At 41.9% G+C, this 18,711-nt stretch overlaps 1 protein-coding gene across 1 annotated transcript; it reads left to right on the plus strand.

Moving 5' to 3' along the window:
- The first annotated feature begins 579 nt into the window (after positions 1-579).
- Positions 580-15,588, plus strand: fam83b (family with sequence similarity 83 member B). The gene is made up of 5 exons (XM_064950155.1): positions 580-768; positions 6,268-6,770; positions 11,680-11,844; positions 12,548-12,672; positions 13,188-15,588. The coding sequence occupies exons 2-5, from the start codon at positions 6,306-6,308 to the stop codon at positions 15,397-15,399; spliced, it is 2,967 nt and encodes a 988-aa protein (XP_064806227.1). The 5' UTR covers positions 580-768; positions 6,268-6,305; the 3' UTR covers positions 15,400-15,588.
- Positions 15,589-18,711: the final 3,123 nt, after the last annotated feature.

The raw sequence follows: 18,711 nt of genomic DNA on the forward strand, positions 1-18,711 counted from the left end.
CTTGAAGAATTTTAAATGGGCAAATATTGCACAATCCAGGTGTGCAAAGCTCTTAGAGACTTACCCAAAGTGACTCACAACTGTAATCGCTGCCAAAGTTGTTTCTAACATAATATTGACTCGGGGAGGGGGCGGGGGTTAAATCAAGGTAAATCTGTCTTTTATTTGCCATTCATCTTTTTTTTTATTACAGCAATCTTCCATTTAGACATTACAGACTATTTTGTGTAGATCATTTTCAAAAAATGACAATTATATACATTTGAATCCCACTTTGTCACAACGGAATGTGAAGAAATCCAAGGGGGGGTGAATACTTATGATAGGTAAGTGTCATCAAATAAGTTAACAAGTACAGCTAAAGATAATTACATATTACCATAGTATATGTAAAAAGTGAAAAGCCTTTAAATTTGCCTGAAAGGATAACTGACTATCAAAACCTCCATTGTCTACACACCATAATTGAACTTTGAACGCTTGAAGAAGAAAGGGGTGTGGCTCCTATCCGAAACAGGTTTATGGCAGCTCTTGGCCCGTGAGCAAGTTTGAAGCCGGTGCTATTTGCATGAGAAAACTGGAATCCACACCCTCCATCCACAGAGTGCTTCTCATGTTGAGACACCTCCTTGTCTTTGTTACTTCAGTTGGCAGATATCAGCTTTTGCTCCAATACGTCTAAACAGTCAGAAGAATACATTGAAAAATGCAGTACTGGAATTTATTGGGAAACTACAACAGGATCTTTCTATAACTCATACTTTTAATGTAAGTAACTACTATAGAGTTTAACATTAGACTGTTGTGATACGGAATGTACAGTATGCTTTAAAATAATTAAATAGACTAATGAATAACAATAGACATATGGACTAATAAGCGTAACAATAAGCATAGCAATTAGCATAAACATTATACATACCAATATGCATAGCAATATGCAAACCACTATGCATAACAATATACATACCAATATGCATAACAACAGCACAACAATACGCATCATCCCTATTCATCTAAATGTTTTCTCATAACAATTAAGAGATTCTTTCAAAAATCAAGGAAACACTTGTCTTTTGTTACTAGCACTGTCTTTGCTGATGGCTACTTTGAGGAGAAATTGTACTTGTATGTCATTTAGCAGACGCTCTTATCTTAGGGTTAAGTGCCTTGCTCTTTTCAACCTAGTCGGCTCTGGGATTCAAACCAGCACCCTTTTGGTTACTGGCCCAAAGCTCTTAACTGCTAGGCTACCTACCACCCTTAAAATGACTGTGATATATGGTTGTGCCACCTAGCTACCTTATGACGAATGCACTATCTGTCTGTCAACCTCATTAGGCAGGTTGTCGTTTATTGTCATGGTGAGTCTTGTTCTGGAGTTAGAACTGAACGATTTATACTAGATAGGCCAGCTGCAAAGTCAAACCTGGATATATTGTAAAAATTCCTGAAAACAAAAATGTGCTTTTTGGTCTTAATTTAAGGTTAGGGTTAGGCATTAGGGTTTTTTTTTACCTTTATTTTACTAGGCAAGTCAGTTAAGAACAAATTCTTATTTTCAATGATGGCCTAAGAACAGTGGGTTAACTGCCTGTTCTGTGGCAGAATGACAGATTTGTACCTTGTCAGCTCAGGGATTTGAACTTGCAACCTTTTGATTACTAGTCCAACTAGTCCAATGATCTAACGATCTAACCACTAGGCTACCCTGCCGGGTTAGCAGTGTGGTTAAGGTTAGGGTTAGGTTTAGTGGCTCATTAGTATGCTGATTTGGTACAGCTGTTTTGTTTAGGTTATAGGTGTCAGGTTTAGTGTTTATTTTGTTTAACTACTTGATAAGCCTTAAATGACATGTCATATTATGCTTCCTGCATTTTGTTTTCAATGCTCGTTCAAGGTTAATTGAATCCACCAGACAATTTTGGTGTAAACAGTGCACCACCCAAATAACCAAAGTATCTTAAATGTAATTTGATAGCTCGAGGTAAGGTGAAAATCAGATGTCAAATAAACACCTTTAATAATTTCCTTACCCCCACCCTTCGATGTCTATATACAGGCTGGAGCCGAGTTGGAATGTTTGTATTTCTCAGCTCTCAATTACGGAACCCTGCCATGCTCTACATCAATTAAGTGATGATGCCCGAGAACCCGGTTTTGGAGGATATGTTGGCACAGGTGTTGTGCCAATATATCCTCGAAACACCGCCTTTGAGAGCATTATCACTTTTATACAACAGCTTACCAACATATTCAAATAATGATTGACATATTTTCATTAAAATCATATTGATGATTTATTCATACTATTTCATCCTTCGACAAGATATAGCCCAAAACAAATCTAGGGTTGCTACCCAAGCCGGCTGGTTGTTCGTTCTATTTGTTCGGTTGCCAGAGACTCAACCCAGCCATTCAGTCTTTTTGTTCTGTATCTATGGATGTTCGTTCTAAATGTTCCATTGCAATACTGGCTGGCAACGTTCTTATCCCTTGCAATGGCTAACTTACAGTCACATCAAACAGTGCAGACAGAATAACAACAGTAGCTGCATTTGTTTAAGCTGTTTGTAGTGACATTTATTTGGATACATCCATAACAATGAGCTAATGAGGCACAATTTCATCTGGCATAGAATATGTGCTCTCTCGTCAGGACACTGTTATTCAGAGGAGCTAGCCAACAACACAGCTAACACAATAACTTCAAACTGAAGCTGGAAAGACTGCAAACTAGCTGCACTTCGTTTCGTTTCACCTTTTTTCAATTAACATTTCTGTGTATATACAGTGGGGCAAAAAAAATATTTAGTCAGCCACCAATTGTGCAAGTTCTCCCACTTAAAAAGATGAGAGAGGCCTGTAATTTCATCATAGGTATACTTCAACTATGACAGACAAAATAAGAGAGAAAAAATCCTGAAAATCACATTGTAGGATTTTTAATGAATGTATTTGCAAATTATGGTGGAAAATATGTATTTGGTCATTAACAAAAGTTTATCTCAATACTTTGTTCTATACCCTTTGTTGGCAATGACAGAGGTCAAACATTTTCTGTAAGTCTTCACAAGGTTTTCACACACGGCTGGTATTTTGGCCCATTCCTCCATGCAGATCTCCTCTAGAGCAGTGATGTTTTGGGGCTGTTGCTGGGCAACACGGACTTTCAACTCCCTCCAAATATTTTCTATGGGGTTGAGATCTGGAGACTGGCTAGGCCACTCCAGGACCTTGAAATTCTTCTTACGAAGCCACTCCTTCGTTGCCCGGGCGGTGTGTTTGGGATCATTGTCATGCTGAAAGACCCAGCCACGTTTCCTCTTCAATGCCCTTGCTGATGGAAGGAGGTTTTCACTCAAAATCTCACGATACATGGCCCCATTCTTTCCTTTAAACGGATCAGTCGTCCTGGTCCCTTTGCAGAAAAACAGCCCCAAAGCATGATGTTTCCACCCCCATGCTTCACAGTGGGCATGGTGTTCTTTGGATGCAACTCAGCATTCTTTGTCCTCCAAACACGACGAGTTGAGTTTTTACCAAAAAGTTATATTTTGTTTCATCTGACCATATGACATTCTCCCAATTTTCTTCTGGATCATCCAAATGCTCTCTAGCAAACTTCAGACGTGCCTGGACATGTACTGGCTTAAGCAGGGGGACACGTCTGGCACTGCAGGATTTGAGTCCCTGGCGGCGTAGTGTGTTACTGATGGTAGGCTTTGTTGCTTTGGTCCCAGCTCTCTGCAGGTCATTCACTAGGTCCCCCCGTGTGGTTCTGATTTTTGCTCACTGTTCTTGTGATCATTTTGACCCCACGGGGTGAGATCTTGCGTGGAGCCCCAGATCGAGGGAGATTATCAGTGGTCTTGTATGTCTTCCATTTCCTAATAATTGCTCCCACAGTTGATTTCTTCAAACCAAGCTGCTTACCTATTGCAGATTCAGTCTTCCCAGCCTGGTGCAGGTCTACAGTTTTGTTTCTGGTGTCCTTTGATAGCTCTTTGGTCTTGGCCATAGTGGAGTTTGGAGTGTGACTGTTTGAGGTTGTGGACAGGTGTCTTTTATACTGATAACAAGTTCAAACAGGTGCCATTAATACAGGTAGCGAGTGGAGGACAAAGGAGCCTCTAAAAGAAGTTACAGGTCTGTAATCTTGCTTGTTTGTAGGTGACCAAATACTTATTTTCCACCATCATTTGAAAAATAAATTCATAAAAAATCCTACAATGTGATTTTCTGGATTTTTTTCTAGTTTTGTCTGTCATAGTTGAAGTGTACCTATGATGAAAATTACAGGCCTCTCTCATCTTTTTAAGTGGGAGAACTTGCGCAATTGGTGGCTGACAACATACTTTTTTTGCCCCACTATATCTATAACAACGATGTCAGCTGATTCATGATTTTGACTGGCTGAAAAACATTGCCTGCCTCTCTCTCTCGTCCAGACTCCCGACCCCAACACGTTCATTATTATTTACATTTACATTTAAGTCATTTAGCAGACGCTCTTATCCAGAGCGACTTACAAATTGGTGAATTCACCTTCTGACATCAGTGGAACAGCCACTTTACAATAGTGCATCTAAATCATTTAAGGGGGGGGGGGTGAGAAGGATTGCTTTATCCTATCCTAGGTATTCCTTGAAGAGGTGGGGTTTCAGGTGTCTCCGGAAGGTGGTGATTGACTCCGCTGTCCTGGCGTCGTGAGGGAGTTTGTTCCACCATTGGGGGGCCAGAGCAGCGAACAGTTTTGACTGGGCTGAGTGGGAACTGTACTTATGGGACAGTTGGAGATCGAATTTGAATATTGAAACAATGTCAGCGAGACAGACAGTAAGGTTAATACAAATCTCCGCTGTTGAAAACGAAATGTTTAAAAGAAATGTCTAGATGCTTTTTATATAGGAGATGAAGTTTATAACTTCCTTGCCTGGGCTGATGAGACAGTGGATTGTGGGGTCAGACGGAACAGAGTAAATAGGCATTTTAACGGCATAGATTTAGCCACTGTTAATAGACACCAACTGGAATGAGCTTTTAACCAATCAACATTCAGGATTAGACTCACCTGTTGTATAATGCTTCATGACATCTGGATTTAAATGATATCTTAAAGGAATAGTTCTGGATTTTGGCAATGAAGCCCTTTATTACCTTCTCCAGAGAGATGAACTCGTGAATACCATTCAAGGGATGTAATTTCATGATAACTAGTTAGTACAAATACTATCTGTACCCGAAGACTTCCAGTCTTTGCACTAAGCTAGTTAGCACTAGCTCTCAAAATTCCCCCGAACTTCCTGCATACTGAGCACAGAGACATAAAAATGGTATCCATTGTCAAAATTGCTAACTATACCTTTAAGATCTCCTTTAACCCCAGCTGTTGTTAAGCATTGATGTAGAGCATGGCAGGGCTCCCTAATTGAGAACTGAGACATACAAACATTCCAACTCGACTCCAGCCTGTATATAGACATCAAAGGGTGGGGGTAATGAAATTATTAAAGGTGTTTATTTGACAACATCTGATTTTCACCTTACCTCGAGCTATCAAATTACATTTTTAAGATACTTCTCTATTAGATGGGGTCTGCCCTGAAATACACCCCAGTTGGCTGGTGGATTTATTTAACTTTGAACAATAGTAGAAAACACACGTTGTTGCTTTTCATCCTGCAAAATGCAGGATGCATAATATAATATGTTAGTCCATTATTAAAACGTCATCCTGTCATGTTTTTGCAAAAAGTTAGGCATCAACAAATTGATGCTTATGTATACTGGCCATGCTCCCACCAGGATTTGCGGTGCCAATGGGAAAGATAAGGATCATCAAATTGATGCTTCTGTCAATACATTGCATTCAATGGGAAAAGATGAGTGCCAAAGGCTTGACGCTTATGTCAAAACATTGCAGTCAATGGGAAAAGAGAAACTTCTACCAATTGATGCTTCTGTCAATACATTGCATTCAATGGGAAAAGATGAGTGTCAACCTATTGAGTTTATGTCAATACATTGCATTCAATGGGAAAAGATGAGTGTCACAGGGTTGATGCCCCAAAGCTTTACAATGATGGTGAAAACTTGGGGAAATCTTGGGGTTAAGTGGATTAAAATCTTCCTAGAAGTTGGACAAACATGACCTGGTAAATGCCAAAATGTATTTTCAGTGAAAACGCATAATTTATTTAAAGGAAGACACTCTCTATCAGATTGTTTTTCTAATGCCTTGCCTCTTTTCTCTTTGACTTCAAGCATCCACCATCTGTAACAGAACGCACCAAGCCACCCTTATGATGGATTCCCAACAACTCTCCCTGCTGTCCTCCTTGAAGGAAGAGTTGAAGCCTGAAGATTACATTCAGCCCCACTATAAGGAGGCCTATCGCCTTGCCATTGATTCCCTGGTGAATGACGGCAGAGAGAGCTACCAGGAGTTCCTCAAGTCCGAGCGGATAGGGAGCTTCCTCTCAGAAGATGAAATCCACTTCATCACTACAAACGCCTCACAGCCATTGCCTAGCAACCACACAGAAGAAATTGATGGCCCAGGTCCGGACACTGTGGCCAGCAAGTCTTCAACTGGAACGTACTGGCCTGTGGACTCCGACATAGCAACACCTGACTTGGAGTTAGGGTGGCCGGAGGTCATGCCTGATAGACTGCAAACCAATATAAATCTGTTCTTCCATCCACCCAGACTAAACAGACCCACCATCAAAGAGGTGATCCGGAAACACATTCAGGATGCCAGACAGGTAATCTTGCAATGCATTGTGTCAACAACAATGGCAATGCTTATGGAGCTAATGGAGTTTATGGAATGCAAATTACAATAGTTGTCTTTTTTAAAAGCTGCTGCTTCTTTAAAAAAAGTATTATCATTATTATTGTTATTATAGTAAAATAGTATAGCATATACTATATAGTTTATACAATAATGTCTGTTCTTCAACTGTGACTGTCTCTTTGTGTGAACGTGATAGCTCCTGAATCACAAATTGAAACTAGTCCAGGATAAAATGATTTACAGCACAACTCCCTTTTCTCCCAGGGCAGAATTACACCCACATAGTTCCTTTTCACGAGACAGGTGTGTCTGAGGTGGTGTCATGATGGGTCTATAAAATATACATCTTTTTTACAATGTACCTTCATGAGTAAAAGTATAGGTGCCGCTGCAACGAAAACTCACCCAGTATCCTTGAATGTGAGGTAACTCTCGCAGTTGTGGATCAGATTCTGAGATGAAGCCAAGTACAGATTATCCTGCTTCTAACCTTGTTCTCTGAGTGATTCACAAGACATTTTCAGACTACCATTACCAGAAATAGAAATGTAAAGATCAATAGACTTTTACCTTATGTTGCACAGCAGGACAGCAGGACAGTACACAGATCATGGATTGCCTGCAGCTGTCATGCAAGAGATCTGTCAATGCTGTGTTCAAAGAAAGAACCGGTTGTACAGGAACTGGAATCATCAAAAGATGTTCCTGAAAACCTATCATCGTAGCAGTCATAACTACATTCTCAGGAAAAAAAGGTACTGAATTGTACTTAAAGGGGTACAAATGATTGTCAAGGTAGTGCTACCCTGCTACCCACATTGTACCATTAGTTACAAGTACATAATTGGACCCTTGCAGTACATACCTCAAAAGAGCCAAAAGGTACAAATGTGCCTTTTTAGGGTACCACCAGTGACAAAGCCATTTGATAATTTTAAGTGGCAAAAATGTACCTCTTCTCTATGCCAAGTCCCTCACGTGTACACGCCCTAATTGTACCCTTTATTCTGAGAGTGTACTTTGAATCCTATCATGCAGTCATATAATCTGTTGGCTATGCAATGCCAAACCCCTGATCATTATATTTACTGCTTCATCCGCTTCGGTCAAGGATGGGTTATTTTGAACATTTACAAATCTTCTATCAGAACACTCAAGCTATAGTTTTACTGTAGTTTCTCATGTGATTTAGTCTACAAGTATTCCAAGTACATGAACATCTCATTCCAAAATCATGGGCATTAATATGGAGTTGACTCCCACTTTGCTGCTATAACAGCCTCCACTCTTCTGGGAAGGCTTTCCTCTAGATGTTGGAACATTGCTGCAGGGACTTGCTTCCATTCAGCCACATGCACTAGTGAGGTCGGGCACTGATGTTGGGTGATTAGGCTGGGCTCGCAGTCGGCGTTCCAATTCGACCCCAAAGTGGTAGATGGGGTTGAGGTCAGGGCTCTGTGCAGGCCAGTCAAATTCTTCCACAACTATCTCGACAAACCATTATTCTTCCTTCAACAAAATTTACAGTTGGTACTATGCATTCGGCCCGGTAGCGTTCTCCTGGCATCTGCCAAACCCAGATTCCTCCGTCGGACTGCCAGATGGTGAAACGTGATTGATCATTCTGGAGAAAGCGTTTCCACTGCTTCAGTCCAATTGCTGCGAGCTTTACACCACTCCAGCCAACGCTTGGCATTGTGCATTGTGATCTTAGGCTTGTGTGTGACTGCTCTGCCAAGGAAACCCATTTCATGAAGCTCCCGACGAACAGTTATTGTGCTGACGTTGCTTCCAGAGGCCGTTTAGAACTCGGTAGTGAGTGTTGCAACTGAGGACAGATGATTTTCATGCTCTGCGCGCTTCAGCACTCGGCAGTCCCATCCTGTGAGCTTGTGTGGCCTACCACTTCGTGGCTGAGCCGTTGTTACTCCGAGATGTTTCCACTTCATAATAGCAGCACTTACAGTGGACCGGGGCAGATTTAGTAGGGCATTCATTTGATGAACTGACTTGTAGGAAAGGTGGTTGTGTCACATTGAAAGTCACTGAGATCTTCAGTAAGACCATTCTACTGCCAATGTTTGTTTATGGCGATTCCATGACTGGTGCTCAATTTTATACACCTGTCAGCAACAATGGGGCTGAAATAGCCATATCCACTCATTTGAATGGGTATCCGCATACTTTTGTATATACATGTATAGTGTATTAGCCAGAGGAGTTTGGTGTGTATTTAGGTAAATCTTCCATCTATGTGTCAAACCAAGTCCTACTTGTCACAGTAAATATGGTAAACACAGTGTCCGTGTCCTTGTAACCACACACACACACAGTTACCAGTTACCTCTTGAGATACTATACAGTATAGATAACACTAGCAAAAAAGGAAGAGTCAACACAGTATGACATTTGCTTAAAAGTGAACATATTTTGGGGCCTCCCGGGTGGCGCAGTGGTCTAATTAGTGAACATACTTTAACTAGATATGACATATATATTGCAATGTGCTGAGTGTGTTTCTGTTGTTGTTGTGATGGTCAGGTTGCATCCTGACTGTAAAAGGGTGCATTTTAAAGGTACTTTTAGTGACATGAAACTACATGTTTTTACCTAACTGTAATAGATCTTGGTCATCAGGTAGTATCCATTATGTCACCACATAGTGCTGTTCCGATTACCCACACATGGATAAATAGAAAGCTGTAACCTGTTAAGAGACAGATCCTAGTATAACACATATGGAAGGATGATGATATCACACAGCCTTAACCACCATCTCATGAGCTCCTGAAGTACCATTTTTGTCACCTGTACTTTTCTTGGCATCACAGTCTCCAAATCAGACAGATTTCTTGAGCTTACAGTAATGCCTCATACTCTAATTAACACTCCATCAGCACTAAGGTGTTGTTCTTAAGCAATAATGCCCGAGGGGGTGTGGTATATGGCCAATATACCACAGCTAAGGGCTGTTCTTAGGCGCAATGTTACCAATGTAATAAGAGCAGTAAATATTAATGTTTTGTCAAATCTGTAGTATACGGTCTGATATACCACGGCTGTCAGCCAATCAGCATTCAAGGCTTGACCCACCCAGTTGATAATATATGATAAACTCAGCAAAAAAAGAAACGTTCCTTTTTCAGGACCCTGTCTTTCAAAGATAATTAGTAAAAATCCATTGTAAAGGGTTGAAACATTGTTTCCCATGCTTCTTCAATGAACCATAAACAATTAATGAACATGCAACCGTGGAACGGTCGTTAGGACACTAACAGCTTACAGACTGTAGGCAAATAAGGTCACAGTTATGAAAACTTAGGACACTAAAGAGGCCTTTCTACTGACTCTGAATAACACCAAAAGAAAGGTGCCCAGGGTCCCTGCTCATCTGCGTGAACATGCCTTAGGCATGCTGCAAGGAGGCATGAGGACTGCAGATGTGGCCAGGGCAATAAATTTCAATGTCCGTACTGTGAGATGCCTAAGACAGCACTACAGGGAGACAGGACGGACAGCTGATCATCCTCGCAGTGGCAGACCATGTGTAACAACACCTGCACAGGATCGGTACATCCGAACATCACACCTGCGGGACAGGTACAGGATGGCAACAACTACTGCCCGAGTTATACCAGGAATGCACAATCCCTCCATCAGTGCTCAGACTGTCCGCAATAGGCTGAGAGAGGCTGGAATGAGGGCTTGTAGGCCTGCTGTAAGGCAGGTCCTCACCAGACATCACCGGCGACAACGTCACATATGGGCACAAACCCACCGTCGCTGGACCAGACAGGACTGGCAAAAAGTGCTCTTCACCGACGAGTCACGGTTTTGTCTCACCAGGGTTGATGGTCGGATTTGCGTTTATCGTCGAAGGAATGAGCTTTACACCGAGCCCTGTACTCTGAAGCGGGATTGATTTGTAGGTGGAGGGGGCGATGTGTCACAGCATCATCGGACTGAGCTTGTTGTCCTTGCAGGCAATCTCAATGCTGTGCGTTACGGGGAAGGCATCCTCCTCCCTCATGTGGTACTGTTCCAAAATGACAATGCCACCAGCCATAGTGCTCGTTCTGTACGTGATTTCCGGCAGGACAGGAATGTCAGTGTTCTGCCATGGCCAGTGAATAGCCCGGATCTCAATCCCATTGAGCACGTCTGGGACCTGTTGGATCGGAGGGTGACGGCTAGGGCCATTCCCCCCAGAAATGTCCAAGAACTTGCAAGTGCCTTGGTGGAAGAGTGGGGTAAAATCTCACACCAAGAACTGGCAAATCTGGTGCAGTCCATGAGGAGGAGATGCATGCAGTACTTAATGCAGCTGGTGGCCACACCAGATACTGACTGTTAATTTTGATTTTGAACCCCCCTGTAAGGACCAACGCTGGACAGGAGGAGCAGGTACGGGCAGTCAGACATTTATTCGGGAACAGACATAGAACAATACAGGAACAGCGCCTGCACACGGGTAACTCGGACATATGACAAACAATGCAGCTACAGGGAACAGAGCTGGAACTGACAAAATATAGGGGAGGTAATAAATAGGTGATTGAGTAAGTCCTGGTGAGTCCAATATCGCTGATGCGTATGACGAGGAAAGGCAGGTGTGCGTAAATGATGGTGGCAGGAGTGCGTAATGCAGGTCAGCCTGACGCCCTCCAACACCAGGGGGAAGAGCGGGAGCAGACGTGAAACCCCCCTTTGTTCAGGGCCAATAAACTGAAAATAAACTCAGTTGACAGTGAGAGGACAGTTTTTTGTTGTTGCTGAGTTTAGTATGTAATGGTATACAAATTATTTTCATAAATCATCATGTTTTTCTGTACTTCTGGTTCTAATATGTGTTGTTAATGTCCCTTCTTTCCCTACAGGTTATTGCAATTGTAATGGACATTTTTACAGATGTGGATATATTCAAAGAGGTGGTTGATGCCTCCACCAGAGGAATTCCAGTTTATGTGCTTCTGGATGAATTTCATCTGCAAAGCTTTCTCTTAATGGCTGAGAATCAAGATATACAAATCCCAAAACTTAGGGTAAGTTCAGATCCTCTGCTACAATGGTAACATATGCAGGTAGAGATCTACATGCATCGACTGATCATCCTCTCATCGTATAAACAGTATTGATTCAACCACTGACAGTAGGTCCTCAAAATGACAGACTGAAGAAGTCAAAGTCTCACTCCTGTTTTTGCAGGGTGAGGCAGTTTAAAGGGCGAGGTAGTTATTACCAGAGGTATGAATCTATGCAAAGGTGCACTGAAGCTGTTCTGGCTCGCAGTGGCCCAATGCACTATTAAGACACTTTATGTTGGTGTTTCCTTTATTTTGGCAGTTAACTGTATTTATTACCTGAGGGATGAGGTATTTAGCACGCAGTAACCACACCCTTTAAGTATATTCACAAAAGGGTGACAGTTAGTCTAGCATTTAGAGTGTTGGGCCAGTAGCCGAAAGGTTGCTGGTTTGAATACCCGAGCAGACAAAGTGAAAAATCTGTCGATGTGCCCTTGAGCGAGGCACTTAATCCTAATTTGCTCCAGGTGTGCCGTACTACTATGGCTGACCCTATAAAACAACACATTACACTGCCCCTATCTGGTGTATGTGACAATAAACATTTTTCTTTATCTATATCTATATATATATATATATATATATATTCAGGCTTTGCATAAAGCGATATGTTACGATAGAATGGTCTTGGTAACATTCCACTGACTCTCTTGGTCTACAGAACATGAGAGTACGCATAGTGAAGGGTCAGGATTACCTCTGTCGTTCAGGAGCTACATTTCATGGAGCAATGGAGCAGAGGTTTCTGTTGGTGGACTGCCAAACAGTGGTGTACGGATCATACAGGTAAATGGAGCTAGGAGCTCAGTGAGAAGAAATGTCTAATAACCAGATCCTATTGTTACTGTTAATGCAATCCAGGTTCCTTGGGACGTCCCTACCCTAAATCCTAACCTTAACCCCTACTCTTATTTTCCAAAATGTTACATGACAGGGCTGTCTGCAGATCCTGTATTTCAATTCTATATGGAACACAGAACTTCTTTCGAAATAAGAAAACATTTAAGATTGGGCTAAAAAATCGAAAAGGGTTAACTTTTCAATTGTGGCATTTTTATGAGGTAGGGGCTGATAAATTCCTAGAATACCTATGGGTAACAGATAAGGCAATATTACTTTTTATATATTTTTTTAAACTTTAGACAGCCTGGAGGCTTATCTTCGATACATCTTCAACAATTTACTGATATTGTGAAACTGTCTCCCTCAGTTGACCGTGTGCAGTTGACTGAGATAAAAATGGCTGTTATTTCATTTTCACTGAAGTAATTGCTGCTCTCTGTTTATTCTTCTCTGCCTAGCTTCATGTGGTCCTATGAGAAAATCAACCTGAGTATGGTGCAGGTCATAACAGGCCAGCTGGTGGAGTCCTATGACGAGGAGTTTAGAACGCTCTTCGCCCGTTCTTTCGTGCCAGCAGTTCTCACCCCTCCCGAGACTGTGCTTCTAGAACGGAATGGAAGACATGCTCGGGCAAAGTATGCTTCTGAATCCAGACAAGCCTTTGAGAGGAAGGACCAGTTGAGACATACCCTGGACACAGTGTACAGGAAAGCCTGTGAGAGACAGACGGGCATGACGAGCCATATGGGAGAGATGGAGGAGAGACTTTATGACAAGGAGCCATTTGAACACAGACCCATGATCAACCACGGCGAGAGTGTTCAAAACCGCATCCATCAGTTCCAGTCTGCAGAGACTGTGAACTTCCTGAAAAGGCACAGTTATGCTGGGGAGAGACAAGAAGTCCCATATGTTCCACACAACAGAAGGTATGGGGCAAGCAACTGGAACGTGGCTGGAGATGGAGGTAATCACTGCGCTCCTGGAAGAAGCCACTTTACCAATGCTTTGGAAGACCATTCTCAGGGGGCACAGATAATCAGAGGTCGCAATTTTCGCCAGTCCTACCATGGGAATGACAAACAAGTCCGCTCTATGCAGCGGAACATGCCAACTTTGAAGAACACGGCCAAGTCATTCTTGCGCACATATAGGATAGAGTCTTACCTCAATAACACTGATGATCCTATTGGGGAATCCTGTGACTATCTGGACCAGTATGAAGCACAGGAAAACAAAACTTGCTCATTGATTCCTTCCAGACTTAGGTCATCCCTTGTTTTCAAGTCCACTATTCCAGAGAAACCGGAGACAAACAGTCACTCAAACAACTCTTCCTCTTCCACACGTCAGGTCGACCACTCTGCAAAGCCAAACAATGCACCGCATTACTCTTCAATGCAATTGCAATGGAATCCAGCGACATCGAAGGAAAACAGAATGAGACAAGATGAATACATAATGAAAAGGCGGAGTCTGCAGATTTTGGATGATCCTAGGAATAACATTGGCTATGGCCCAGGAAGAGACCCATATCAGTCGGTCTATGCCTGCCTGGGAAGAGCCAAAGAGGGACTGGTAATGAAAGCCCCTGAGCTCCTTCAAGACAACTGGCACAAAAGACACAGTGTGGCAGACTCAAAGACCAACAGTGACTACAGAGTCAATAAAGAGTCCTCCAGTCACATGTACGGTAGGGCCTTTGGGAGGAGTCAGCCAGATGGTGGTGGAATAACATTGGGTGCACAGAATGGAGGATATTCTTCAAATTTGAACAAGGATCAGAGATCAGTCTCTCATTATGACGTCAAAAACGTTGTGGACACAAAGAGCCCCCCTGTTTCTAATTGGCAAGAGCCTCCCTACAGAACTGTGTCTGCAGCAGCCCTTGATATGAACAGCAAAGAGCCTCCCTCCAGAACTGTGTCTGCAGCAGCCCTGGATATGAACAGCAAAGAGCCTCCCTACAGAACTGTGTCTGCAGCAGCCCTTGATATGAACAGCAAAGAGCCCACTTACAAGTCCACCAGCACAGCATTGGGTTCACCACATTTCCTTAAGAAGAGCACCAAGCAAATCAGATCATTGCTCAAAATACCGGAGAAAAAAGAGGGTTCCCCTAAAGGGGGTTCCCCTCAAAGGGGTGGTAGCTCTGACACCATAGTCACTGACGAAGAGGGACAAATACCAGAGAGAGAGAGGAAGGTTGCATCACAGAGTAGCATGCTTCAGATGGACAAGAACCACTGTGCAGATGATATAGGGTTATCCTCAACCCCTCGTTTTAGCACTGAAGAGATGAACCAAAATCTTCCTGACAGAACTACATCCATGGGGACACAGGGGCAGCATACGTCCATTGATAAAACGCATGAAAGGGCTAGGCTTGCGTCAGGAAATTGGCGTAGCGATCGGGGTGGCGATAGTCGTTTGTATAGCAGATTTGAGCCTTTCTGTTCATTGGAGAAGGAGCGACCCCATTCCTCACAATCTGCAACAGGCCCCGCCCCCATACACTCCCCAGAGAGGACCAAGAGCATGTACTCTGTTAAAAGTAGCCCCACCAATGAACAACACAACCACACTGGCCAGCAGACACATAGCCACCATGAAAACAAACTGGGCAAATTCATACAAAGAGTGGGGCATTTCATTCACAAAAATAAGTAGTAGAAAAGAAAGTTAGCATAATACAACATGGATTACTGGTCAAATTTACGAAAGCGTTCAAGGGCCTAATCAAATGGTAGGCAGAGTGGAAACAGTGTACTGCACTATTTAACTTGAAAACTGGTTACATGAAGAGATTACATCCTTTTAGGACTCTTTAAGGCAATGCCAAACCGATTTTTACTTGAATTAAAGGGGGGGGGGGGGGGATCAGCACGGTCCAGGACAAGGTATCACAAACTGTGAAATCAAGTCAGGGGCCCACAGTGTCAGTCGGAACAGCAGAACTGGATCAGCAGCACGGCCAAGTGAACAGGGACCACTAGAGGTTGGTGGCAGCTTAATTGGGGAGGCAGGGCTCATGGTAATGGCTGGAGCAGATGTAGTGGAATGGTATAAAATACATCAAACACATGTTTGCTGCCATTCCATTTGCTCCTTTCCAGCCATTATTATGAGCCGTCCTCCCTTCAGCAGCCTCCAATGACAGGGACAGCCAGGAATTGACAGGCCAGGTTGTCCTGAGGCACAGTCCAAGGTCCTTGTGGTAGGGGAGACATAACTAGAAGGGAATTAGTGGTCAGCGGCAGGGAACCCGAGTGGGGAGCCGGCCAAGCAGAGACCGAAAGGGTGGCTCGTCACTCCAGTACTGTGACGTAGATAAGTCTTCAGTCCAAGACTAAAAGATGTAAGATAAAAGTGTGTGTTTGTGTGTGCGTGAGTGTGTTTGTACACTTCACAAATTTGTTACATCTTATTTGCTCTTCAAGTCTAAGAGTGCTTTAATATGTTATGTTTTTTGGTCTTTAATACATCAAAGATCTATATTCTTCATAATATATCAAAGCCATTAGCATTTAAAAAAAAAACAGAACCAATCAGCTGCTCGATGGCTGTGACGAGAGACTAAAAGTTAACTAAAATAGGAGGAATTCATAATGCAGTAGCTTCATTTCCATATAAAACACATTTCATTTTAAAGATGTCTTCACAATAACAACTCTGATCAAAAGAGTGAAAACAATCTATTTGTTAGCCACAATATCAGAAAAACATATCCAGAGTACAGGAATACCAGTGCGTAAATTGCATGATTTGGTGAATGAGTTCGTTTGTCAAAACCTAATTCCGCTTTTGTCATCATTGCAGTGTCTGGAGTGTTTTGATGAGTATTTTTCTTGGAACAATGTCTTGGCAAAATATGCTTGGATTTTACACGTGTTGTGGGAAATGCATTGGTATTATGAGGGACTAATTTAGGGAAATGTACATTGTGTGTCAAATATTTGACCTGTACAAACACTGACAAAGTTGGTTGAAAAATATAGTTGCTTTTTCCAAACAAATGTGACATTGTGTTTTTGTTACCTTTGATCCTTTGTTGTATGAGCTACAGGACGTGCATCCTACAGTACCACCCATGAGGTGAAGTATTTATTTCAGTCTGTTTAAGCTACAGAATCGTTTTTTGGCCAGGTTGTATGTGTTAGTATTCAACCCATTCCTCTGACAAGCTAAAGACAATTTCACAGTCAACATGATATATAAGCATGACTTGAATAGAGCACAGCATTATTCTTGTGTTTTGCATTCCACTGATTCTGGACTATTTGAACCATGCTTTTTTGAACCATGCCTTTTCATTAGACAGAGTTCCTACTGTCACTAAGTACTTCAACACCTCAATCTTTCACATCACATAGAAAGTGTATCATTCAATGTGAAGTTCACAGAGTGTATGCATGCAAGCATTCAGCTGCTTGTAATTGATATGGGAATCATTGTCATTGCATCAGGTATACAAGAAATAACATTCATAATAAAATGGTGGGGGGGAGGGGGGACATATGATGTATGGAAGGTTGGGAATTGTTCTATAGAAACTTTTTTTAAATCTGTGTTTGATAATAGGATGTTGGTAATTGCTCTCGATAAGCATAAGTGAACACTTGGCCCTTATATAATTTGAATTGAATTACCTGTTGTTGCGTTGTGTTTTCCATCTTTAGTAATGATGAGAATAGATATTGTCCAATAGATCTGTTATAATTTAGAGCTATGAGGTCTGAATTATGAGATTGTAGCTTACAAGAGGTTGTATGGAGGTCAGCATTATGACCATCAAGTCAAAAGCATAATTTTGTAATGTTGCTAGGAAGATGTGTCATTGCAATCAGTTTTTCCCACTGGGTTTCTAATTTGTGTAATATGTAATAAATATGCAATGGAATAAAATTCTTCCGAAAGCCTCTCATAAGTAATACTTTTATATTGTTATGTTCCACTAAGACCATTACGTGCCATTATAACCAGAACAAATAGGAGTTACTGTACAAATACATGTGGTCACTAGTCTGATCAAAATTTATAAATCAGCAGATTAGAGTGTTTATGAGAATTACAAAAGTATAGAGTCTCTTGGCTATATTTTATATGTAATAATAATAATATATGCCATTTAGCAGACACTTTTATCCAAAGCGACCAGGGCCGGCTCTAATCTTTAGGGGGCCCTAAGCGAGAATTGGTTGGGGGGGCCCCACCGAACGGACCCAAAACATGTGTGAACCCCCTTGACAGCGGAGAAAGCATTTTTTTGTTTTAAAGTTAAATTCCTGCAATTCTAAACATTTTGCCATAGGGTACAGAGAAAATGTTAAAGTTTTAAAGCAAGTTTTCTGCTTGTCTATACATTTTGCCATGGTGAGTAGAGAACAAAAGATCAAAACTGCTGATGCACAACCAAATTTCGAACTTGCACCTTTTTTATTCTACTATTCTAACTCTCTAGCGGCTGGGGGCCCTAAGCGACAGCTTATGGCGCTTAAGCCTGGAGCCAGCCCTGAAAGCAACTTACAGTCAAGCATGCAAGGACAGCTATGCCACCACACACCATGAGACCTGTGTTTGGTGATCTATTTATTGTAAATATTTCATAGCGAATGATGAGGGAAGAACATTTATCTTTTCTACTTAATGTCAAACTAGTTGCTGCAGGACAGTGGGACAGGGTTGGGGACAATTCAGGAAGTACACTGAAATTCCAATTCTCTTCATTGCTTTTCAATGAGGAAAACGTGTAATTTGAATTTTTTTAACTTTCTGAATTGACTGGAATTTAAATGGAATTGACCCCAAACCTGTAGTGGGATAAAACAACATAGTGTCCAATAATATGAAAAACAGACATGACTATTCTTAAATACCGAGTTGAAAAAACAAAATTGAAACACTTTTCAATTGGACACCATTCTTAAGAGTGGCTTCACCAACAGTGGCCATATGTTGTTTGAATTATTGTATTTTTGCAAT

The sequence above is a fragment of the Oncorhynchus masou genome, chromosome 31 (genome assembly GCF_036934945.1).
Source record: "Oncorhynchus masou masou isolate Uvic2021 chromosome 31, UVic_Omas_1.1, whole genome shotgun sequence".
Classification (NCBI taxonomy): Eukaryota; Metazoa; Chordata; class Actinopteri; order Salmoniformes; family Salmonidae; genus Oncorhynchus; species Oncorhynchus masou.